Source organism: Taudactylus pleione, unplaced genomic scaffold, assembly GCF_031769625.1.
Source record: "Taudactylus pleione unplaced genomic scaffold, aTauple2 ptg000405l, whole genome shotgun sequence".
Lineage (NCBI taxonomy): Eukaryota > Metazoa > Chordata > Amphibia > Anura > Myobatrachidae > Taudactylus > Taudactylus pleione.
The window spans coordinates 1,262,105-1,287,685 of record NW_028284807.1 but is presented as its reverse complement, the minus strand read 5'-3'; the positions used below and the strand labels follow the sequence as shown (position 1 = coordinate 1,287,685).

Genomic DNA, 25,581 nt, shown 5'->3' with positions numbered 1-25,581 from the left:
GGTTGAATGGATAAGAACTTGGTTGCAGGATAGGAAACAGAGAGTTGTAGTCAATGAAGTGTAGTTAATTGCCAAGAAATGCTAAATCATTTGGGTCACAAAAACCCAAAGGCTAAATGAGAGCGGATAACCTCGTTCCACCAGGTGATGACGGATTATTTCTCTTTCCTCAAGGCTGGGGGACGCTGGACCATGGCGTTGTAGATGGGACTGCAGGAGCTGGTACTTAAACTAAACCTGTAACTTTAACCCTAAGCTCCTCCACTCTACAGCCCCCTGACGTCAGTGTAGATTAAGTGCCTTGGGAGTTAGGCACGATTGGAAGGACTGCTCAGCATTGTAGTGAATACTGTATTTGGATTTCCTGTTTCTTCCCCATCTAAGTCTTCCCGGGACCGGGGCGATCTGGCTCTGTTGGACATCGTCCGAGCCGCTAGGGCACCTAACACTTGGTTTCTTATGCTGTTGCCATTTGAGTGTTATGGTCGCTAATTTAGCAATGTACAGTATATTATCCACGTCCTTGTCCTGCACTGTATGGTATTGTACCGTAAGCCACGGGTCACTTATTTGTTTATGTACTATGTAGGGCACTGTGGCACACCTCTGGCGCCATATGAAGAAATGATAATAATGTATTTGCTACTATTATTTTTATTTATTCTGTACTAATTGATTATTATGCTGATGTTTCACTTTGGCCGAATCTCACTCACACTCACATAGACCATCATATAGTATCTAAGGGGTTGGGTATGGGATCCCGACTGCCAGGACCCCGACACTAAAAGGTATGTCTCCTACCGCTAACCCTTACACTCCCTCCCCGGTGCCTAACCCAACCTCCCCCCCTAGTCCCTAACCTCCCCCTCTCTGCACCTTAAAGCTAACCCTCCCACATTAGTGCCTAACCCTAAACCTAACCCTCCCTAACCCCCGATATTTACCTTCGGGATGTCGGCAGTTGCTATATTGGAGCTGGGATTAGTGCTGTCGGGATTCCGCTGCCGGTATTTAGATCGTCGACGTCCAGTATAGTGGGATGCTGGCAACATCCCGTATTTAAGCTATAGGGTGCGTTACTCATTGTGTGATGTACATTGGCTAATGTTATCAGTTATGTTTGTTTTTTTGTTGTGTTTTTGCTCCTCTGCAGTTTTTACAAACTGGATAATTTACATGTTTTGGTTTATTCATATGCTAGAGCACCCCCAACATCTCCGCCCAGTATAGAGAATGTACGCTTCTTTATCATGTGCTGGGTACTATGGGAGTTGCTGTTCTCTTTTATATTTACTAATAATAAAACAAAGCTGTGAATATGAAAATACATATCTGATTACTGATACCCGTGTCATGTTGTGTTTAATCCCATAGACAACAGAGAGCGTTATGTTACTGGAATCATCATTGCGATCATCATCATTGCGATCATCATTGCGGTACTCTATGTAACTAAAAGAAAAAAAAGTGAGTACAGTGTGCAGCTCCGTTCTCTGCTTTCCGTGTGCAGCTCCGTTCTCTGCTTTCCGTGTGCAGCTCCGTTCTCTGCTTTCCGTGTGCAGCTCCGTTCTCTGCTTTCCGTGTGCAGCTCCGTTCTCTGCTTTCCGTGTACAGCTCCGTTCTCTGCTTTCCTTCTGCAGCTCCGTTCTCTGCTTTCCTTCTGCAGCTCCGTTCTCTGCTTTCCTTCTGCAGCTCCGTTCTCTGCTTTCCTTCTGCAGCTCCGTTCTCTGCTTTCCGTGTACAGCTCCGTTCTCTGCTTTCCATGTACAGCTCCGTTCTCTGCTTTCCGTGTAGAGCTCCGTTCTCTGCTTTCCGTGTACAGCTCCGTTCTCTGCTTTCCTTCTGCAGCTCCGTTCTCTGCTTTCCGTTTACAGCTCCGTTCTCTGCTTTCCGTGTACAGCTCCGTTCTCTGCTTTCTGTGTACAGCTCCGTTCTCTGCTTTCCGTGTACAGCTCCGTTCTCTGCTTTCCGTGTACAGCTCCGTTCTCTGCTTTCCGTGTACAGCTCCATTCTCTGCTTTCCGTGTGCAGCTCCATTCTCTGCTTTCCGTGTACAGCTCCGTTCTCTGCTTTCCTTCTGCAGCTCCGTTCTCTGCTTTCCGTGTACAGCTCCGTTCTCTGCTTTCCGTGTACAGCTCCGTTCTCTGCTTTCCTTCTGCAGCTCCGTTCTCTGCTTTCCTTCTGCAGCTCCGTTCTCTGCTTTCCATGTACAGCTCCGTTCTCTGCTTTCCATGTAGAGCTCCGTTCTCTGATTTCCGTGTACAGCTCCGTTCTCTGCTTTCCGTGTGCAGCTCCGTTCTCTGCTTTCTGTGTACAGCTCCGTTCTCTGCTTTCCGTGTACAGCTCCGTTCTCTGCTTTCCGTGTACAGCTCCGTTCTCTGCTTTCCGTGTGCAGCTCCGTTCTCTGCTTTCCGTGTACAGCTCCGTTCTCTGCTTTCCTTCTGCAGCTCCGTTCTCTGCTTTCCGTGTACAGCTCCGTTCTCTGCTTTCCGTGTACAGCTCCGTTCTCTGCTTTCCGTGTACAGCTCCGTTCTCTGCTTTCCGTGTACAGCTCCGTTCTCTGCTTTCCGTGTACAGCTCCGTTCTCTGCTTTCTGTGTACAGCTCCGTTCTCTGCTTTCTGTGTACAGCTCCGTTCTCTGCTTTCCGTGTGCAGCTCCGTTCTCTGCTTTCCGTGTGCAGCTCCGTTCTGTGCTTTCCGTGTGCAGCCCCGTTCTCTGCTTTCCGTGTGCAGCTCCGTTCTCTGCTTTCCGTGTGCAGCCCCGTTCTCTGCTTTCTGTGTGCAGCTCCTTTCTCTGCTTTCCGTGTACAGCTCCGTTCTCTGCTTTCCGTGTGCAGCTCCGTTCTCTGCTTCTCTCTCTCTGCTTCATACAGCGATACATAGCATAACATTTGCAAAAATTCAGCACAGAGAGACCACCAGCATCCTGTAACGTATTATATCACTAGTTGCTAGACACTTATTTAATTAGATTTGAAGACTATGAAAACAAAAGGATAGAAGGAATAAAGAGGGAAGGGAACTGAAGGGGGGGTCTCTATCCCAAAGTACACACTATGTATCAGGGTAACCTGCCAATCACTGTACAGTATAAGAGAACAGCAGAGTGAAAGGTCGGCAGCAATCACAGAGGTGTGTTGCAAAAATAACTACTATAATGGTCGGGACCGATACCATGTAGTAGCTTCAAAAACATTACATTTCTTCTTCAGGGTCCACAGGGATCCACAGGGATACCATGGGGATATTATGGTTGGAGATATCCAGGCACCAAACAGTTAAAGCTTTCAGCTCCCAGGATGCCTCGGGTCCTCCTCCATATATACCCCGCCCCTAGCCACAGGCCAGTTGTTTGTTTGGTGCGGCAGGATTAAGGCGCACCTTTGTAACGGGACTGCTCAGGCAGTCCTAAGCTTCTATTTTATGTTTCATTTTATGTTTTTTGGACAGTACTGAGCGTCTGAATTAATACGCATGTACTACAACTCCATACTTCCGCCGGGCCGCAACACCAGTAACTGGGCTGGTGATTCTGGCGGGTCAGGGCTGAGCTTGCTAGCAGCAATGTTGGGACCCGGACTGCAACCGGACGCACGGAGATGTCAGGTAAGGCAAATCCCAGCTTACAGGGAATCGTGCGCGGCATTCCTTGCTTCTGCAGTCAGGGCCCGGGATCGCTCCGCATCATTACTAGATCGCTGAGGCCTTATCGTCTGACGCCGGGGCTGCCATGAGGCCAGCGTACCCGGCCGGGTGACTCAGCTTAGGGGAGGTTAGCGATCCGACCCGGACGCAGACCCTGTAAAGGGTTTTGCACATCTGGGTTGCTCCGCCTACCCTCCACGTGTATAGAGACGCTCAGGGTCCACTATCAGTGCACTGCTGTAGCTGCTGGTCTCAGGAGGGTTTGGGTCAGTCTCCCTGTATACCTCTCCCTTGGTTAAGTTATATAGGCCCTCATTCAGAGGCGGTCGGAGGATGCAAGCGGTCGCTCAGAAACTGGGCGGCCACTTGCATCCTGACCGCCCGCCTCTGTTTCGGTCGTTAGGCTGTGGGTTTACACCCACAGCTCTAACGACCTCTAGGGTGATGGTCGCGATGGTCATAGACCATCGCGACCATCGGGGCTTACGACGAGACCCTAGGGTAGGGTCTCACTTGTCGTAAGCCCCGGAGAGCTTCTGGCTCTGTCAGAGCCGGAAGCTCTCCACTGACATCACTAGTGATGTCAGTGGGGCCTCCCCCAAACGGCTGGCGTTCCCATGGGAACGCCTCCGTTTGGGCTGCCACCCCCCCGTCCTGCCTTCCAAACGGGGCGAGCTGTCAACATCGACAGCTCGCCCCCTTTGGAAAGAGACCCGCTACGACCGGTGCTGTCGGTCGTAGTGGGTCTCACGCATGCGCACGAAGGAGCCGTCTCCCTCGTGCGCATGCGCACTGGACAAACATCGAGGCGGCCGTGCGGTCGTAGACCGTACGGCCGCCTCTGAATGAAGCCCATAGTGCTCTATATCCTACCAAGCATTGTGTTTGTGTAGTTGATCTATTGGTGGGTACACACCTGACAGATATATCTGCAGGTGATGGTCCTTCATACACACTGACCGGCCAATATCTGCTTCTGCCCCCGGGTCCCGCACCCTTCCATGCGTCTGCCGCTACGTGTGCAGCACAGCCAATGCGATATGTCTGTGAACATATCGCGGGTACGCACTGGCCGACGGGCAGCAGATATATTGGCCGATCAGTTCGGCCAATATATCTGTCAGTGTGTACCCAGCTTAAGAGTCAATTGTAATTTGAATACATATGCATTGTATGTGACTGTATTGACGCCAGTCTTTTATTTCTGTCTGGCAGTTATAACTATGACTGTTTCTTCTCTCCATCCTCTTAGGGTGGATGAGTACATCACATTCATTAAGCATTGTGTGAAGGCTGTAACATAACATTGCATTTATTACCTTTATTGAACATGTCAAAAGATAAAGGGAAACAGGAGGGGAGCAGCCTGTGCTGGTTCCATGTAAATCCTGTATGGCCTGTATGTCCCCCTCAGGACATTAAGGATGGTTTGTGTGTTGTCTGTTATAAAGAGTCACCTCACCAGTCCAGTTTACCTGGCTCTGGACAGGAGCCTTCTTGAGTCTCCTCTTTGTCCCTGGTAATGAAGCAGTTTGTGGATGGTATGGCTGCTCCCACACTGCCTCCTTGGATGGGGTGTACACAGCATGCCATGTTTGCACCTCCTATACATCCTTTATGGAAGGATGTTTATGGCCATTCTAGTCAGAGTATAGCAACATCTAATGTTGATAATAGACTGGTAGTTACTAAGGCGCCAAGCGCAAGTTATCTTTTTATCAGTCTGCTAAACAAATTGATTCAGATGCAACATCAGAGGAATCATATAATGCACATAGTTCCTCTCCAGGGTCTAGCTCGGGGGAGGAGGACCATCCGTCCACAGTGGATGTTCCTTCTTTTTGTGAGGACGGTTAAATCAATCCTAGATATTCAGGATGATGAGCCAGCTCATAGTAAGAAGACTCCAGTGTTTAATCACCACCAGAAGGTGTCCAAAATGTCCTCTCACAGAGCACCTGTGAGAGGACAATAAAGGTGTCAGCTTTGCTAGTCTCTCTCTCACTGCCTGGGGAGCAGGTTAGACGCCTGCTGAGAGACACTATTGCTGCTTAATGTCAGTGCTGTGCTAAGTGCAAGTGTGTCTTTGTGAGTTGGACAATAGGTTATTCCGCTCATAGAGAGGGAGAACTATGTTTAGAGTCAGACAGGCTACGATTTATTTTATGTTTTGTTTATTTTTTTATTTCCCCTCAAAAATAGCTGTGGATACTGGTACGGAGACCCTGGACTGGCGTGCTGGCTGCTGCATGCAAAGTGCTGCCATTTACCCCAGGACGCGGCACTCCTACACCTGATCTTGCCATAATTATATAAGCGGTTTGGTTTTGGTTGTTATGTGCGGACCCAAAAACCGAATCTTATTGGTTTTCAGATGTCACGTGTTTTGGATAGCCAATAAAATAAATCAGAACTTGACGAAAAGAGCCCAGTACAACCAAACCGCTCATCTTGTTACGCAACCGTATGTTGAAATTATTTATTTATTTCACAGCAAGTGCTGGAAGTGGCCGCCGTTCCGTGCTTCACACAAATGACCGCAGCTGCTCATTGCTCTTTGCAATGTGTCCTATGAAATGGTGTAGAAACCATTCTGAATGTCCGCTTGCAATTCTGGATTACTGTGCATGTGAGTTGCGTAGGCAGCATCCTTCAAGTACCCCTACAATAAAAAGTTAAGGGGTGTTAAATCCAGAGATCATGCTGGCCACAAACCCCATGAGAGCAGTCAGCCTTGAAAACACTCTTCCAAGTAAGACATAGGACCTCATTCAGACCCGCTGGCAAGCGCTATGCACTTGCAAGCGGGTCGAAGGTGAGGGCCTGTGCACGCGCAGCGCTTGCACTGCGCGTGTGCAAGCCCCGGAGTGAGTGACAAATGAACTCGCTCTGGGGCTCGCTATAAAAGGGGAAGCTCGCCTTGTTTTGTAGGCGGGGTGGCCGGACAAACGGAGGCTTTTCCTGAAGGAACGCCTGCCGTTTGTAGGCGGCCCTACTGACATCACCAGTGATGTCATTAGGGAGCTTCCTGCTCTGTTAGAGCAGGAACCTACCTGGGGCTTGCGGTAGACGAGACCCTACCGCAAGGGTCTCGACGCAAACCCCGATGGTCGCGATGGTCTCGACCATCGTCACCATCACCTAGTCAATCGCTAAAGCTGTGGGTGGTAACCCACAGCTTAACGAGCGGCCAGGAGGCCGCCTTTCAAAAGAAAAGTGGCCACCCTCATTCAGAGTGAGCTCTCGCTTTTTGCGAGCGGCTCTGGTTGAGGTCCATAGTGTTTCTGGCTGTATGGCCTGTGGCATTGTCCTGTTGAAACCATGTGTTCTGCAATCTCTCTGTTGACAAATTCTTGCACCACCGTTATGTGTCGGTCACTGTGTCTTGGAAGAATGTTGGGAAGATGCCACTACGTGACCTGGCACACCAAACCGCAACTTTCTGCGAGTGCAAAGGCGACTCATGTAGCTCATGTGGGTTTTCAGGATGGAGGATTTGTTTGAGCCATCCCCGAGGAAGAGTCTTTGATTCAAAACGCTTTGGCTGAATGGATACCTACCTGTGACATTAAAGAAGGACACCCGGTGGATGCTCCAGTGACTTTCTTGCAAAGGGAGAAGGAGGAATTCCAGACAACTCCCTACCCCTATGCTTATCTTGCTCCTCATTTTGGAGCTCCACGTGGTACGGTTCCTCATAACACCATCATTGTGAAACACCATTTGAACAGAAAGCTTGTTTGATTTTTAAAGTGAATTAATAGACATATAGGCCCTCATTCAGAGCCGTTCGCTATTTGCGGTCGTTCGTTCAAAAACAAGGGGTGGCTATTCAAATGATCCATTCGCAAATTACAGTCTGTTCCCACCTCTAAGTCTGAATGAGCGAGCAAAACATATGCTCGTTTATTTGATAAAAACGCCCCCTGGCCGCTCGCACCATACGTCATGTCCGCTATTTATTAGATTAATCGAGTACATCGTACAGCGTATGAACTGCTCGCTATTCTTGTGGTTGGTTTTTTCAACCACTATTTTGCGAGCAGTTCTGAGTTAAAAAAAAACAAGTGACGTGGTCAATGACGCTGCTGTATTAATTATGCACACCCTTAAAACGCCCGTTTTGACCTTTAAGCACGCCTGCGTTCGAATTCCACTCCCCGGTTTTCAAGCACCTTCCCGTTACCACCCACATACGCCTCATTCTGTCACTCAAAATAGCAGGCACTCGCTATATAGCGTACAAACGATTTTCGGCCGCACTGACTGGTTCGCGCATGCGTACTAAAAACCGTACGCATGCGCAGATGTGCGAACATCGCTCGGAACGAGCGTACGGCCGCTAGCGAGCGGCTCTGAATGAGGGCCATAGTTTTCAAATATACAGTACTTCACTGTATGAGCATTTTTTCTTCTTTTCCTATATGAAATTCCATGCGAGGTCCATCGATCTGCCTTGAGAGTACATATCACAACAAATAGAGGAACTCACGGAATGACTTTCTTTTTTAGAGACTTTATTGATTGAGATAACTGAGACTTGTTTCAACTTAAAAATCTAGCAGCGCCGGAAGTTTTTTCTTCTTTTTTTTTATATAACTTTTTGTGAAGGTCTCCTGCGTCCCGGCATAACTGCCACAGTAGATGTACAGCGCGACAATGAATAAACGCTGCTGCAATGTCAACCCTATGGGTCCTCCGTTCCGGTCTTCAATGTACTTCACCCCCTCAAAAAGAAAACAATTTCATGCATTTCCCTATACGATTGTGTAACTTTTTGAACACCCTGTATGTATATTTATATACACATACACACACAAACACACACACACACACACACACACACACTGTAGTGCCAAAAGTTATTGGATGGCAGTATGTAAAGGTAATGGTAGTCGGCGTTGCCATACAGTGAAATCTTGTAAATGCTCAGACCTGTATCGGTTGTAATCTGACATCTCATGAGTCAGTTGAACACTAGCTAGGCTGCTCATGGCAAGGGGACGTGAATTATCGGAATTCGACTGGGGCATGACAGTGGGTGTCCAATGGATGGGACATTCCATTTCTGAATTTGTGCGTGCATTCAACATTCTACAGTGTCATGTGTGCCGGGAATACCCCATGGAAGGCATTACCACCCACCATAGACAGCACAGTAGCCAACCACAGGTGCTTAATGGTTGTGACCAGCGGCATCTGGCTAGAATTGTCTGTGGTAACAGACAAGCGACACTGGCTCCAATAACATCCACAGGTACCAGATGCATATCCAACAGGTCAGTGCAGCGTTCTTTTGCCTTCATGGAATATGGGAGCAGACGACCCACCAGAGAGCCCCTGTTACTACTACAACACCAGACACAGTGCCTCACCTGGGCTTTAGATGTCACTAATTGGATCCTGTGGGACTGGCAACATGTGGCGTGGTCCAGTACGTCACGGTTCCAGTTTTTTCAGGCTGATGGTAGGTTTCAGGTGTGGCACAGACCCCATAAGGTCATGGACCCCAGTTGTCAACATGGCACCATACAGGCTGGTGGTGGTTCCATAATGATGTGAGGTGTGTTCACGTGGCATGGGTTGGGTTTGTTTGTCCGTCTGAACACGTCATTGACAAGTAACTGCTACGTTGCGTGGCTTGATGACCATTTGCAGCCCTTCATAGACTTCATGTACCCCCACAATGATGGAACATTCCAGCAGGATAATGCACAATATTATTGGTCCCAAGTTGTCCAGAATTGGTTTGAGGAGCATTCTGCAGAGTTCCGATGAATGGTTGGACCACCACATTCGCCTGACATAAACCCAGTCGAGCATTTATGAGACGTGGTGGAGAGGTCCATTCGCACGCAAAATCCTGCACCTACAAATGTCAAGGAGCTGTGGAAAGCTATCCAAACATCTCTCCAAAGGTCTCCCGTCCACTTGTGGAAGCTATGCCATGTCAAGTTGCTGCACTTGGCCAGGATAAAGGGGGTCCTTAACGATACTAGGCATTTATTCCATGATTTTTGGCTCTTCAGTGTATAAGCGCTGTGCACTGACCATACTGAGTGCATGTGAATGCCACATATACAACCATACTCTCCCACGACTGCTAAGCTTGTTATTCGGCAGTACGGGCTGGGTAGGGGAAGGGAAGAAGTTGCCTCAGCCCAGGTGCTTTCCTTCTTTCATGATTGTTTTGTATTAATGTTTCTTGTGGGGTATCCATGGGTGCTCAGGATAATGGGTACAGGGGCTCAGCATGAAAAGAAACTGCTGCAGCACTGGATAAGGGGTTCCTCAGCTCAGCTCACAGCTCTGGGATGCTGGCTAAGGGGACAGTGCTCTTGCGAGGATAGAGGCAATGGGGACAGGGATAGTCCCACACTCGGGTATATGGACAATCTGCTGCCACATTCAGGCGACTGGGACCAGCCACCAGAATGGATAATGGAGTGGGAGCGGTCAGGGGCCCCTGTGGGCGTCACACAGGCACCCACTAATCAGGGATTTTTCAAAATTCATCTCTTGAGGGGGTGAAAAGTGGCAAAATGTTTCCTCTCGGCTGAGGTAATTGGGTGACAAAGCAGCATGTCCTAATTGCCGTGGGACTGTAAGCTCATTGCCTGGGTCAAGTGGCGGTTTCAGAGGTGGGGCTGCAGCGCAGTCCAATATATTAATAGGGGAGCCACACCAACTGCCAGTGATGTTTGGCAGCATTTGGAGTGGCAGTTGGTGTGGCTCCCGTATTTGAATATTGGACTGCGCCGCAGCACAACCTCTGGAGCTGCCACTGCTAAGGACTTAACACTATGACTACGTTTTTTTTTTTCTATTTGGATACTTTATGTACTTCGTATTTAGATTTGTCATTCTCTCAAGAATGGCAATTGAGTTTTTTGAATTGTCCCCATCACAGGAACTGGAGCCTGCCTGTTCCGGTCCCTCTCCTATCTCATGTATGACACTTAGCTAATGGCTAGGGAGATGCATGAACTAATTGTGGTGGATTTCCAATTAATCATGTTAGAAAGAGGTCAGAGCACATGTGAGGACAGAGCAGCACTAAAATATAAAACGCCAATTGTTTGCAAGGTGATTTCTATGTTCTATACCACCTAAATATTATTTGGAAGCCAACACAGGATTGATACCCACAGTATCATTAATTCCAGGAAATTAGGAGATTTATTAAAAAGCAGATACTAGATAAATATACCCCTGAAGAAGTCATTTATATTGACTAAACGCGTTGGGTTTTACTGTAACGGCCTCAATTTGGAGGATTCGCTGCTGCCATAAAGAGGCGCCTACCCAGATCTGGGCTGTTGCAACAGCTGGAATTGAAACCATCCCAAAGTGAGGTCACATAAGCTCTGTTATATGTGTGATGGAAGAAAAACTTTTAATCTTTTTAATAAATACATAAAAGAAATTTTTTAAATAAAGAAGACTGATTGCATCTATTCTGGTGTGTTTGGTGAGAGGGTTTCTTTTCAGAGGAAAATAAGATGGATTTGTCTCCCACAAACCATCACCAGAAAAAGGAAAGAGGAACATTTTTTACTATTGTTTCCTCAAAGTGGAGTACAAATTAGCACATATTTAGGATTGTTTATCTATCTATCTCATATCTATCTATTTCATATCGATCTCATATCTTTATATCTATCTATCATCTATCTATCTCATATTGATGTCATATCTTTATATCTATCTATCTCATATCGCTATCTATCTATCTATCTATCTATCTATCTATCTATCTATCTATCTATCTATCTATCTATCTATCTATCTATCTATCTATCTCATATCTATCTATCTCATCTATTTATCTCATTTATCTATCTATCTCATATGTATCTCATTATCTATCTATCTATCTCTCTCATATCTATATCATATCTATCTATCTATCTGTCTCATATCTATCTCATCTATTTATCTCATATCTATATCTATCTATCAATCTATCTCTCATATCTATCTATCTCATCTATTTATCTCATATCTATCTATCTATCTCATATCTATCTCATCTATTTATCTCATATCTATCTATATCATAACTATATATATATATATATATATATATATATATATATAACCCCCCCCCTCCATTACCCTCTAAAAGGGCGCCAGGTTACTAACTCCTAAGTAATCTCTTTTTACCCACCATTAAACTCATGCTACTGTAAGTGGTGTACCTCCTATTACTATTCCAGTGCCTCCACCCAAGCTAAATTGTAGGGCTTGCTTGGGAAATCCTATTACCTATGAGTATAATGTATAGTGCTACGTCCTTATCACCCTGCACTGACCTATCGTATATGGTAATGTGCAGCAGCATCTCCCTGTGCCTGCTACGTCCTTATCACCCTGCACTGACCTATCGTATATGGTAATGTGCAGCAGCGTCTCCCTGTGCCTGCTACGTCCTCATCACCCTGCACTGACCTATCATATATGGTAGTGTGCAGCAGCGTCTCCCTGTGCCTGCTACGTCCTTATCACCCTGCACTGACCTATCATATATGGTAGTGTGCAGCAGTGTCTCCCTGTGCCTGCTACGTCCTTATTACCCTGCACTGACCTATCATATATGGTAGTGTGCAGCAGTGTCTCCCTGTGCCTGCTACGTCCTTATCACCCTGCACTGACCTATCATATATGGTAGTGTGCAGCAGTGTCTCCCTGTGCCTGCTACGTCCTTATCACACTGCACTGACCTATCATATATGGTAGTGTGCAGCAGTGTCTTCCTGTGCCTGCTACGTCCTTATCACCCTGCACTGACCTATCATATATGGTAGTGTGCAGCAGTGTCTCCCTGTGCCTGCTACGTCCTTATCACCCTGCACTAACCTATCATATATGGTAATGTGCAGCAGTGTCTCCCTGTGCCTGCTACGTCCTTATCACCCTGCACTGATCTATCATATATGGTAATGTGCAGCAGTGTCTCCCTGTGCCTGCTACGTTCTTATCACCCTGCACTAACCTATCATATATGGTAATGTGCAGCAGTGTCTTCCTGTGCCTGCTACGTCCTTATCACCCTGCACTGACCTATCATATATGGTAATGTGCAGCAGTGTCTCCCTGTGCCTGCTACGTCCTCATCACCCTGCACTGACCTATCATATATGGTAATGTGCAGCAGTGTCTCCCTGTGCCTGCTACGTCCTCATCACCCTGCACTGACCTATCATATATGGTAGTGTGCAGCAGCGTCTCCCTGTGCCTGCTACGTCCTTATCACCCTGCACTGACCTATCATATATGGTAGTGTGCAGCAGTGTCTCCCTGTGCCTGCTACGTCCTTATTACCCTGCACTGACCTATCATATATGGTAGTGTGCAGCAGTGTCTCCCTGTGCCTGCTACGTCCTTATCACCCTGCACTGACCTATCATATATGGTAGTGTGCAGCAGTGTCTCCCTGTGCCTGCTACGTCCTTATCACACTGCACTGACCTATCATATATGGTAGTGTGCAGCAGTGTCTTCCTGTGCCTGCTACGTCCTTATCACCCTGCACTGACCTATCATATATGGTAGTGTGCAGCAGTGTCTCCCTGTGCCTGCTACGTCCTTATCACCCTGCACTAACCTATCATATATGGTAATGTGCAGCAGTGTCTCCCTGTGCCTGCTACGTCCTTATCACCCTGCACTGATCTATCATATATGGTAATGTGCAGCAGTGTCTCCCTGTGCCTGCTACGTTCTTATCACCCTGCACTAACCTATCATATATGGTAATGTGCAGCAGTGTCTTCCTGTGCCTGCTACGTCCTTATCACCCTGCACTGACCTATCATATATGGTAGTGTGCAGCAGCGTCTCCCTGTGCCTGCTACGTCCTTATCACCCTGCACTGACCTATCATATATGGTAGTGTGCAGCAGTGTCTCCCTGTGCCTGCTACGTCCTTATTACCCTGCACTGACCTATCATATATGGTAGTGTGCAGCAGTGTCTCCCTGTGCCTGCTACGTCCTTATCACCCTGCACTGACCTATCATATATGGTAGTGTGCAGCAGTGTCTCCCTGTGCCTGCTACGTCCTTATCACACTGCACTGACCTATCATATATGGTAGTGTGCAGCAGTGTCTCCCTGTGCCTGCTACGTCCTCATCACCCTGCACTGACCTATCATATATGGTAGTGTGCAGCAGTGTCTCCCTGTGCCTGCTACGTCCTCATCACCCTGCACTGACCTATCATATATGGTAGTGTGCAGCAGTGTCTCCCTGTGCCTGCTACGTCCTTATCACCCTGCTCTGACCTATCATATATGGTAGTGTGCAGCAGTGTCTCCCTGTGCCTGCTACGTCCTTATCACCCTGCACTGATCTATCATATATGGTAATGTGCAGCAGTGTCTCCCTGTGCCTGCTACGTTCTTATCACCCTGCACTAACCTATCATATATGGTAATGTGCAGCAGTGTCTTCCTGTGCCTGCTACGTCCTTATCACCCTGCACTGACCTATCATATATGGTAGTGTGCAGCAGCGTCTCCCTGTGCCTGCTACGTCCTTATCACCCTGCACTGACCTATCATATATGGTAGTGTGCAGCAGTGTCTCCCTGTGCCTGCTACGTCCTTATTACCCTGCACTGACCTATCATATATGGTAGTGTGCAGCAGTGTCTCCCTGTGCCTGCTACGTCCTTATCACCCTGCACTGACCTATCATATATGGTAGTGTGCAGCAGTGTCTCCCTGTGCCTGCTACGTCCTTATCACACTGCACTGACCTATCATATATGGTAGTGTGCAGCAGTGTCTCCCTGTGCCTGCTACGTCCTCATCACCCTGCACTGACCTATCATATATGGTAGTGTGCAGCAGTGTCTCCCTGTGCCTGCTACGTCCTCATCACCCTGCACTGACCTATCATATATGGTAGTGTGCAGCAGTGTCTCCCTGTGCCTGCTACGTCCTTATCACACTGCACTGACCTATCATATATGGTAGTGTGCAGCAGTGTCTCCCTGTGCCTGCTACGTCCTCATCACCCTGCACTGACCTATCATATATGGTAGTGTGCAGCAGTGTCTCCCTGTGCCTGCTACGTCCTCATCACCCTGCACTGACCTATCATATATGGTAATGTGCAGCAGTGTCTCCCTGTGCCTGCTACGTCCTTATCACCCTGCACTGATCTATCATATATGGTAGTGTGCAGCAGTGTCTCCCTGTGCCTGCTACGTCCTTATCACACTGCACTGACCTATCATATATGGTAATGTGCAGCAGTGTCTCCCTGTGCCTGCTACGTTCTTATCACCCTGCACTGACCTATCATATATGGTAATGTGCAGCAGTGTCTCCCTGTGCCTGCTACGTCCTTATTACCCTGCACTGATCTATCATATATGGTAATGTGCAGCAGTGTCTCCCTGTGCCTGCTACGTCCTTATCACCCTGCACTGACCTATCATATATGGTAGTGTGCAGCAGCGTCTCCCTGTGCCTGCTACGTCCTTATCACCCTGCACTGACCTATCATATATGGTAATGTGCAGCAGTGTCTCCCTGTGCCTTTTACGTCCTTATCACCCTGCACTGACCTATCATATATGGTAATGTGCAGCAGTGTCTCCCTGTGCCTGCTACGTCCTTATCACCCTGCACTGACCTATCATATATGGTAGTGTGCAGCAGTGTCTCCCTGTGCCTGCTACGTCCTTATTACCCTGCACTGACCTATCATATATGGTAGTGTGCAGCAGTCTCTCCCTGTGCCTGCTACGTCCTTATCACCCTGCACTGACCTATCATATATGGTAATGTGCAGCAGTGTCTCCCTGTGCCTGCTACGTCCTTATCACCCTGCACTGACCTATCATATATGGTAATGTGCAGCAGCGTCTCCCTGTGCCTGCTACGTCCTCATCACCCTGCACTGACCTATCATATATGGTAGTATGCAGCAGCGTCTCCCTGTGCCTGCTACGTCCTTATCACCCTGCACTGACCTATCATATATGGTAATGTGCAGCAGCGTCTCCCTGTGCCTGCTACGTCCTCATCACCCTGCACTGACCTATCATATATGGTAGTGTGCAGCAGCGTCTCCCTGTGCCTGCTACGTCCTTATCACCCTGCACTGACCTATCATATATGGTAGTGTGCAGCAGTGTCTCCCTGTTCCTGCTACGTCCTTATTACCCTGCACTGACCTATCATATATGGTAGTGTGCAGCAGTGTCTCCCTGTGCCTGCTACGTCCTTATCACCCTGCACTGACCTATCATATATGGTAGTGTGCAGCAGTGTCTCCCTGTGCCTGCTACGTCCTTATCACACTGCACTGACCTATCATATATGGTAGTGTGCAGCAGTGTCTTCCTGTGCCTGCTACGTCCTTATCACCCTGCACTGACCTATCATATATGGTAGTGTGCAGCAGTGTCTCCCTGTGCCTGCTACGTCCTTATCACCCTGCACTAACCTATCATATATGGTAATGTGCAGCAGTGTCTCCCTGTGCCTGCTACGTCCTTATCACCCTGCACTGATCTATCATATATGGTAATGTGCAGCAGTGTCTCCCTGTGCCTGCTACGTTCTTATCACCCTGCACTAACCTATCATATATGGTAATGTGCAGCAGTGTCTTCCTGTGCCTGCTACGTCCTTATCACCCTGCACTGACCTATCATATATGGTAGTGTGCAGCAGCGTCTCCCTGTGCCTGCTACGTCCTTATCACCCTGCACTGACCTATCATATATGGTAGTGTGCAGCAGCGTCTCCCTGTGCCTGCTACGTCCTTATTACCCTGCACTGACCTATCATATATGGTAGTGTGCAGCAGCGTCTCCCTGTGCCTGCTACGTCCTTATCACCCTGCACTGACCTATCATATATGGTAGTGTGCAGCAGTGTCTCCCTGTGCCTGCTACGTCCTTATCACACTGCACTGACCTATCATATATGGTAGTGTGCAGCAGTGTCTCCCTGTGCCTGCTACGTCCTCATCACCCTGCACTGACCTATCATATATGGTAGTGTGCAGCAGTGTCTCCCTGTGCCTGCTACGTCCTCATCACCCTGCACTGACCTATCATATATGGTAGTGTGCAGCAGTGTCTCCCTGTGCCTGCTACGTCCTTATCACCCTGCTCTGACCTATCATATATGGTAGTGTGCAGCAGTGTCTCCCTGTGCCTGCTACGTCCTTATCACCCTGCACTGATCTATCATATATGGTAATGTGCAGCAGTGTCTCCCTGTGCCTGCTACGTTCTTATCACCCTGCACTAACCTATCATATATGGTAATGTGCAGCAGTGTCTTCCTGTGCCTGCTACGTCCTTATCACCCTGCACTGACCTATCATATATGGTAGTGTGCAGCAGCGTCTCCCTGTGCCTGCTACGTCCTTATCACCCTGCACTGACCTATCATATATGGTAGTGTGCAGCAGTGTCTCCCTGTGCCTGCTACGTCCTTATTACCCTGCACTGACCTATCATATATGGTAGTGTGCAGCAGTGTCTCCCTGTGCCTGCTACGTCCTTATCACCCTGCACTGACCTATCATATATGGTAGTGTGCAGCAGTGTCTCCCTGTGCCTGCTACGTCCTTATCACACTGCACTGACCTATCATATATGGTAGTGTGCAGCAGTGTCTCCCTGTGCCTGCTACGTCCTCATCACCCTGCACTGACCTATCATATATGGTAGTGTGCAGCAGTGTCTCCCTGTGCCTGCTACGTCCTCATCACCCTGCACTGACCTATCATATATGGTAGTGTGCAGCAGTGTCTCCCTGTGCCTGCTACGTCCTTATCACACTGCACTGACCTATCATATATGGTAGTGTGCAGCAGTGTCTCCCTGTGCCTGCTACGTCCTCATCACCCTGCACTGACCTATCATATATGGTAGTGTGCAGCAGTGTCTCCCTGTGCCTGCTACGTCCTCATCACCCTGCACTGACCTATCATATATGGTAATGTGCAGCAGTGTCTCCCTGTGCCTGCTACGTCCTTATCACCCTGCACTGATCTATCATATATGGTAGTGTGCAGCAGTGTCTCCCTGTGCCTGCTACGTCCTTATCACACTGCACTGACCTATCATATATGGTAGTGTGCAGCAGTGTCTCCCTGTGCCTGCTACGTCCTCATCACCCTGCACTGACCTATCATATATGGTAGTGTGCAGCAGTGTCTCCCTCTGCCTGCTACGTCCTCATCACCCTGCACTGACCTATCATATATGGTAGTGTGCAGCAGTGTCTCCCTGTGCCTGCTACGTCCTTATCACACTGCACTGACCTATCATATATGGTAGTGTGCAGCAGTGTCTCCCTGTGCCTGCTACGTCCTCATCACCCTGCACTGACCTATCATATATGGTAGTGTGCAGCAGTGTCTCCCTGTGCCTGCTACGTCCTCATCACCCTGCACTGACCTATCATATATGGTAGTGTGCAGCAGTGTCTCCCTGTGCCTGCTACGTCCTCATCACCCTGCACTGACCTATCATATATGGTAGTGTGCAGCAGTGTCTCCCTGTGCCTGCTACGTCCTTATCACACTGCACTGACCTATCATATATGGTAGTGTGCAGCAGTGTCTCCTTGTGCCTGCTACGTCCTCATCACCCTGCACTGACCTATCATATATGGTAGTGTGCAGCAGTGTCTCCCTGTGCCTGCTACGTCCTCATCACCCTGCACTGACCTATCATATATGGTAATGTGCAGCAGTGTCTCCCTGTGCCTGCTACGTCCTTATCACCCTGCACTGATCTATCATATATGGTAGTGTGCAGCAGTGTCTCCCTGTGCCTGCTACGTCCTTATCACACTGCACTGACCTATCATATATGGTAGTGTGCAGCAGTGTCTCCCTGTGCCTGCTACGTCCTCATCACCCTGCACTGACCTATCATATATGGTAGTGTGCAGCAGTGTCTCCCTCTGCCTGCTACGTCCTCATCACCCTGCACTGACCTATCATATATGGTAGTGTGCAGCAGTGTCTCCCTGTGCCTGCTACGTCCTTATCACACTGCACTGACCTATCATATATGGTAGTGTGCAGCAGTGTCTCCCTGTGCCTGCTACGTCCTCATCACCCTGCACTGACCTATCATATATGGTAGTGTGCAGCAGTGTCTCCCTGTGCCTGCTACGTCCTCATCACCCTGCACTGACCTATCATATATGGTAATGTGCAGCAGTGTCTCCCTGTGCCTGCTACGTCCTCATCACCCTGCACTGATCTATCATATATGGTAGTGTGCAGCAGTGTCTCCCTGTGCCTGCTACGTCCTTATCACACTGCACTGACCTATCATATATGGTAGTGTGCAGCAGTGTCTCCCTGTGCCTGCTACGTCCTCATCACCCTGCACTGACCTATCATATATGGTAGTGTGCAGCAGTGTCTCCCTGTGCCTGCTACGTCCTCATCACCCTGCACTGACCTATCATATATGGTAGTGAGCAGCAGTGTCTCCCTGTGCCTGCTACGTCCTTATCACACTGCACTGACCTATCATATATGGTAGTGTGCAGCAGTGTCTCCCTGTGCCTGCTACGTCCTCATCACCCTGCACTGACCTATCATATATGGTAGTGTGCAGCAGTGTCTCCCTGTGCCTGCTACGTCCTCATCACCCTGCACTGACCTATCATATATGGTAGTGTGCAGCAGTGTCTCCCTGTGCCTGCTACGTCCTCATCACCCTGCACTGACCTATCATATATGGTAGTGTGCAGCAGTGTCTCCCTGTGCCTGCTACGTCCTCATCACACTGCACTGACCTATCATATATGGTAGTGTGCAGCAGTGTCTCCCTGTGCCTGCTACGTCCTCATCACCCTGCACTGACCTATCATATATGGTAGTGTGCAGCAGTGTCTCCCTGTGCCTGCTACGTCCTCATCACCCTGCACTGACCTATCATATATGGTAATGTGCAGCAGTGTCTCCCTGTGCCTGCTACGTCCTTATCACCCTGCACTGATCTATCATATATGGTAGTGTGCAGCAGTGTCTCCCTGTGCCTGCTACGTCCTTATCACACTGCACTGACCTATCATATATGGTAGTGTGCAGCAGTGTCTCCCTGTGCCTGCTACGTCCTCATCACCCTGCACTGACCTATCATATATGGTAGTGTGCAGCAGTGTCTCCCTGTGCCTGCTACGTCCTCATCACCCTGCACTGACCTATCATATATGGTAGTGTGCAGCAGTGTCTCCCTGTGCCTGCTACGTCCTTATCACACTGCACTGACCTATCATATATGGTAGTGTGCAGCAGTGTCTCCCTGTGCCTGCTACGTCCTCATCACCCTGCACTGACCTATCATATATGGTAGTGTGCAACAGTGTCTCCCTGTGCCTGCTACGTCCTCATCACCCTGCACTGACCTATCATATATGGTAATGTGCAGCAGTGTCTCCCTGTGCCTGCTACGTCCTTATCACCCTGCACTGATCTATCATATATGGTAGTGTGCAGCAGTGTCTCCCTGTGCCTGCTACGTCCTTATCACACTGCACTGACCTATCATATATGGTAATGTGCAGCAGTGTCTCCCTCTGCCTGCTACGTCCTTATCACACTGCACTGACCTATCATATATGGTAATGTGCAGCAGTGTCTCCCTGTGCCTGCTACGTCCTTATCACCCTGCACTGATCTATCATATATGGTAGTGTGCAGCAGTGTCTCCCTGTGCCTGCTACGTCCTTATCACACTGCACTGACCTATCATATATGGTAATGTGCAGCAGTGTCTCCCTCTGCCTGCTACGTCCTCATCACCCTGCACTGACCTATCATATATGGTAGTGTGCAGCAGTGTCTCCCTGTGCCTGCTACGTCCTCATCACCCTGCACTGACCTATCATATATGGTAATGTGCAGCAGTGTCTCCCTGTGCCTGCTACGTCCTTATCACCCTGCACTGATCTATCATATATGGTAATGTGCAGCAGTGTCTCCCTGTGCCTGCTACGTCCTTATCCTTCCTCTGATTCAGCCATTTAGACTGACAGCCCAGACTCCGCCTCCACCGCATTGCCTTTAGTGCTGCTCTGCCCCGCTGCTGCAACAGCGCTCGGACCTCTGCCGCCATAATCTCTCTGCTGTCAGTGGTAAGCCTCATCCGCTGACAGCTGCTGCTAATGCCTCCTCATCGGCTCCACCCCCTGCGCCCAGCAGCCCACCGCGACTGCGCTGCCTGGGATACAGGGAGGTGGGGACTTAAGCAGGGGAACACCAGACTAACTGTCAGCAGTTGCTGACAGCTGTTATATCTCTGTCTCTGTACCTGCCCTTCTTTTTCTGACAGGAACCCAACCACTCCCAGCTATATCACTCCGCCCTTTCTTCCCCTGTGCACATCCTCACCACAGAGAAAAGAGTACCACATAAACTGTGATATAAATACATGTAACATATATATATATGCTTTCTTTCATAAATTGTACATTCATTTTACCTCAAAGTAACCATTTCATATATAGAAATCATGAATTGCTATACATATATATTTTTACTATAGACTATGAAATAAATTATTAATAGATTACCTCATATATGTATTTTTAATGATGCAACCTTTGTCTCTAACCCTTTAACCTGGTTACATACAATATATAATATATATAGAAATTCAACAATGATCTGACACTCACTGGTAAACAAATGCACAGTACTTGCTCAGGTTCCCTCCTTACAGGGAACAGCGTCCCCACAATATATGAACACCAGAGGCGGTACTCCATCTATACCGATTTAGCCAGTACAATACCGTTTTTTAACGGTCTGTACCATTTGTGCCGGGTTAGTACAAACACCTGATATCAATGGCAGCGCTGCTAAGTGACAGGCGGCTCCTACCTCCATGTTCTCTCAGTCAGCTCAGCGGTTACTTACAGCAGGCTGCCGAGGAGCTTCTCCAGTCATTATCCCGCGAGACAATGACCGTCACTGTGATAATCACAGGGGCTCTGCACTCACCATAATAACAACAATAATAATAATAACTAATGGGGTTTTGGTTCATGAATTGATCAATGCATTTAAGCTTGCAGCCCCCGAAAAGGTTCCCCACTTTACTGCAAGTCCCTACTGTATTGCTCAGAATTATAACATGGACATAGCCATCACATTAGTGTTACGCTCAGGGTATGCGATCATGGTTTAAAGCTCACAGCAACTTTGCTTTTAAATGTGAGACAGTCACCTAGGTGCTTTGCAGTCTGTGCGAGGCCGTGCGCAGTGCCGCAGTTACTCGCTATATGTTATTCTGTAAGTGGTCTGTAGGGGGCTCCCCGCTCTCATCCCTTCTTCCTATGGATGTGTGGGAGGAAAGATGCACAGATAGGGGGTGACGCAGAGAGATTGCGCAGTGAGTGAGGTGGGGGCACACGGTATAATTATGATTACATCACGTATTGTATACCCGGGTGTAAGCTGTGGATAATATGCTCTGTATGTCCCCTGTCATGTTTATATCCTGCAATATTGTCACTATGTTATTCTTATATTTCCCCAGCTCAACACAAGAACATATCTGCAGTTGCAGGCAGCGATGTAACGTTTCATGCAACATTACCTGGAAACCCCAGCGAAATCCGCTGGACATTAGATGGTAATAAGATCGTGGTCTTAACCAAGTCCGGCCCACCGACGTTTTATGGGAAGTGGAGAGAGCGAGTGAAAGAGGATCTGCCATTCGGACCTCTGACTATAAGAAACGTGTCTGTCAGTGACTCTGGGACGTATAAAGCAGAGGTCATTGATGCTAAAAGTCAGATTGTACCCACAGCGTTCTCTCTCCGTGTGACCGGTAAGTACGTGACTAACACATTCATTCAGTCACCGTCGTGACTTACTCTGATTTTATATTGTTTAACATCATGTTTCTTTATTGAGAAGATTTTATGAACTTGAAAAGCGCAGACACCAAAAAACGTTCCCCAGCTAAGAAGCAACTACAGCAGCCAGTATAGAAGAGCAGAAATCTTACATAGTAATGGTAGCGCCCTCACATGTCCGATCAGGGCCGATGCCACGGAGTACGGTGGGCGACACGGGAAGGCGTATGAGATCCCCTGATCTGCGTGACGCTCCCTGTACTGCGGCTTGTGCAGGATAGATTAATGTACTGGAATAGAAGGATTCCCTTATGCCTGCTGTGTACATTTGTATAGTAATATTGGGGAGATGTACTATAGCGCACTTATCGTGTTGCCATAGCTGCTTTACTTCTAATCGCGGTGACGCATGAAGCCATAGTGCTACTATGGTTATTCCTTGTCACACATAGTGGTCATAGTCTCCGTTACCAGGTGTCAGGTCATCGCAGTCCGTGCCACTCCTGGCCGTGTTTGGTGTCCCAGAGTCCTGGCTGGCACATCTCCATGTGGGCCTGGCATGCCCTGTCTGGTAGTACCTGCGGTGCCGGAGCATGGTCGCCGCCATCTTGGATGTTGATCTGGTAACTGCATTAGCCTACAAGATTCCTGGACTCACGCTCACATGATCTGGCTAACCAATAGGCAGTGGGAACGCCTTATTAATCCACCTCTGCTTGCAGAACCAAATCAGTCTGCTGACTCCTGGCTGTCCTGCATTCCCTGCCTCCAGCCATCTGCACTCCTGGCGTATACCTGTGTCTGTACCCGCCATGGGTGAATTGCACTTTCAAAGTGTATCTGCCATTTATTCTGCCCAAGCATCCAGTACCTTCCGTTATCTTACCGTTATTTGTGCCCATAAAGTGTTTCCTGCACCATGTATCCAGCACTTGCACCCACGGTTATTACCATGCCTAGGACTAATCTCCAGTTACCGTTATACAAAGTGTATCCTGCACCGTTCAGTCTGTAGTCATCTCCTGGGCTGCCCTGCACTACGCACACAATCCAGCAGGTGTCTTACCATCTCCTGGGCTGCCCTGCACTACGCACACAATCCAGCAGGTGTCTTACCATCTCCTGGGCTGCCCTGCACTACGCACACAATCCAGCAGGTGTCTTACCATTCCCTGGGCTGCCCTGCACTACGCACACAATCCAGCAGGTGTCTTACCATTCCCTGGGCTGCCCTGCACTACGCACACAATCCAGCAGGTGTCTTACCATCTCCTGGGCTGCCCTGCACTACGCACACAATCCAGCAGGTGTCTTACCATTCCCTGGGCTGCCCTGCACTACGCACACAATCCAGCAGGTGTCTTACCATTCCCTGGGCTGCCCTGCACTACGCACACAATCCAGCAGGTGTCTTACCATTCCCAGGGCTGCCCTGCACTACGCACACAATCCAGCAGGTGTCTTACCATCTCCTGGGCTGCCCTGCACTACGCACACAATCCAGCAGGTGTCTTACCATTCCCTGGGCTGCCCTGCACTACGCACACAATCCAGCAGGTGTCTTACCATCTCCTGGGCTGCCCTGCACTACGCACACAATCCAGCAGGTGTCTTACCATTCCCTGGGCTGCCCTGCACTACGCACACAATCCAGCAGGTGTCTTACCATCTCCTGGGCTGCCCTGCACTACGCACACAATCCAGCAGGTGTCTTACCATTCCCTGGGCTGCCCTGCACTACGCACACAATCCAGCAGGTGTCTTACCATTCCCAGGGCTGCCCTGCACTACGCACACAATCCAGCAGGTGTCTTACCATTCCCTGGGCTGCCCTGCACTACGCACACAATCCAGCAGGTGTCTTACCATTCCCTGGGCTGCCCTGCACTACGCACACAATCCAGCAGGTGTCTTACCATCTCCTGGGCTGCCCTGCACTACGCACACAATCCAGCAGGTGTCTTACCATTCCCTGGGCTGCCCTGCACTACGCACACAATCCAGCAGGTGTCTTACCATTCCCTGGGCTGCCCTGCACTACGCACACAATCCAGCAGGTGTCTTACCATTCCCAGGGCTGCCCTGCACTACGCACACAATCCAGCAGGTGTCTTACCATCTCCTGGGCTGCCCTGCACTACGCACACAATCCAGCAGGTGTCTTACCATTCCCTGGGCTGCCCTGCACTACGCACACAATCCAGCAGGTGTCTTACCATTCCCTGGACTTCCATATACAGCTGGCCTGGCCAAAACGTTGATCGTGATCTACCGGTAGCTCACGGAGCTCCCGCCGGTAGATCACGCCCAACTTGCCTACAGCAACTGGGAATGCTGCCCACTGAAGTGATCAGAGGCGCGGGTGACGTCACCCACGATGTGAGGAATCTGCGTCCCTGCTGACAGCGTGGAGCGGTGCCCAGCGTGAAGTTAGGTAAGTACTGCTCAGGGATGTGGGGGCTGTTCTGCACTGGGAGGGGGCACTACTTTAGGGGGCACTGCATAAGGGTCACTACTACAGGGGGCAGAGCATAAGGGGCACTACTACAGGGGGCACTGCATAAGGGGCACTACAGGGGGCACTGCATAAGGGGCATTACTACAGGGGGCACTGCATAAGGGGTACTACAGGGGGCACTGCATAAGGGGCACTACTTTAGGGGGCACTGCATAAGGGGCACTACTACAGGGGGCACTGCATAAGGGGCACTACTACAGGGGGCACTGCATAAGGGGCACTACTGCAGGGGGCACTGCATAAGGGGCATTACTACAGGGGGCACTGCATAAGGGGCACTACTACAGGGGGCATTGTATAAGGTGCGCTACTACTGGGGGCACTGCATAAGGGGCACTACTTTAGGGGGCACTGCATAAGGGGCACTACAGGGGGCACTGCATAAGGGGCACTACAGGGGGCACTGCATAAGGGGCACTACTACAGGGGGCACTGCATAAGGGGCACTACCACAGGGGACACTGCAAGGGATCAGGAACGACTGTACGATTACGATGTTGTAATCGTACTGTCGTTCCGCGGTCGCCTAGTGTATGTGCGCATTATGTCTGG

General features: G+C 49.1%; 1 protein-coding gene across 1 annotated transcript in view; it reads left to right on the top strand.

Annotated features, from left to right (window-relative positions):
* LOC148506421 (uncharacterized) overlaps positions 1 to 25,581 on the top strand; it is a 200,766-nt gene that overhangs the window by 128,520 nt on the left and 46,665 nt on the right. Inside the window, exons 4-5 of the mRNA XM_088446795.1 lie at positions 1,378 to 1,470; positions 22,190 to 22,483. Of these exons, the coding sequence (XP_088302921.1) occupies positions 1,378 to 1,470; positions 22,190 to 22,483 (387 nt within the window). The remainder of the gene's footprint in view (positions 1 to 1,377; positions 1,471 to 22,189; positions 22,484 to 25,581) is intronic.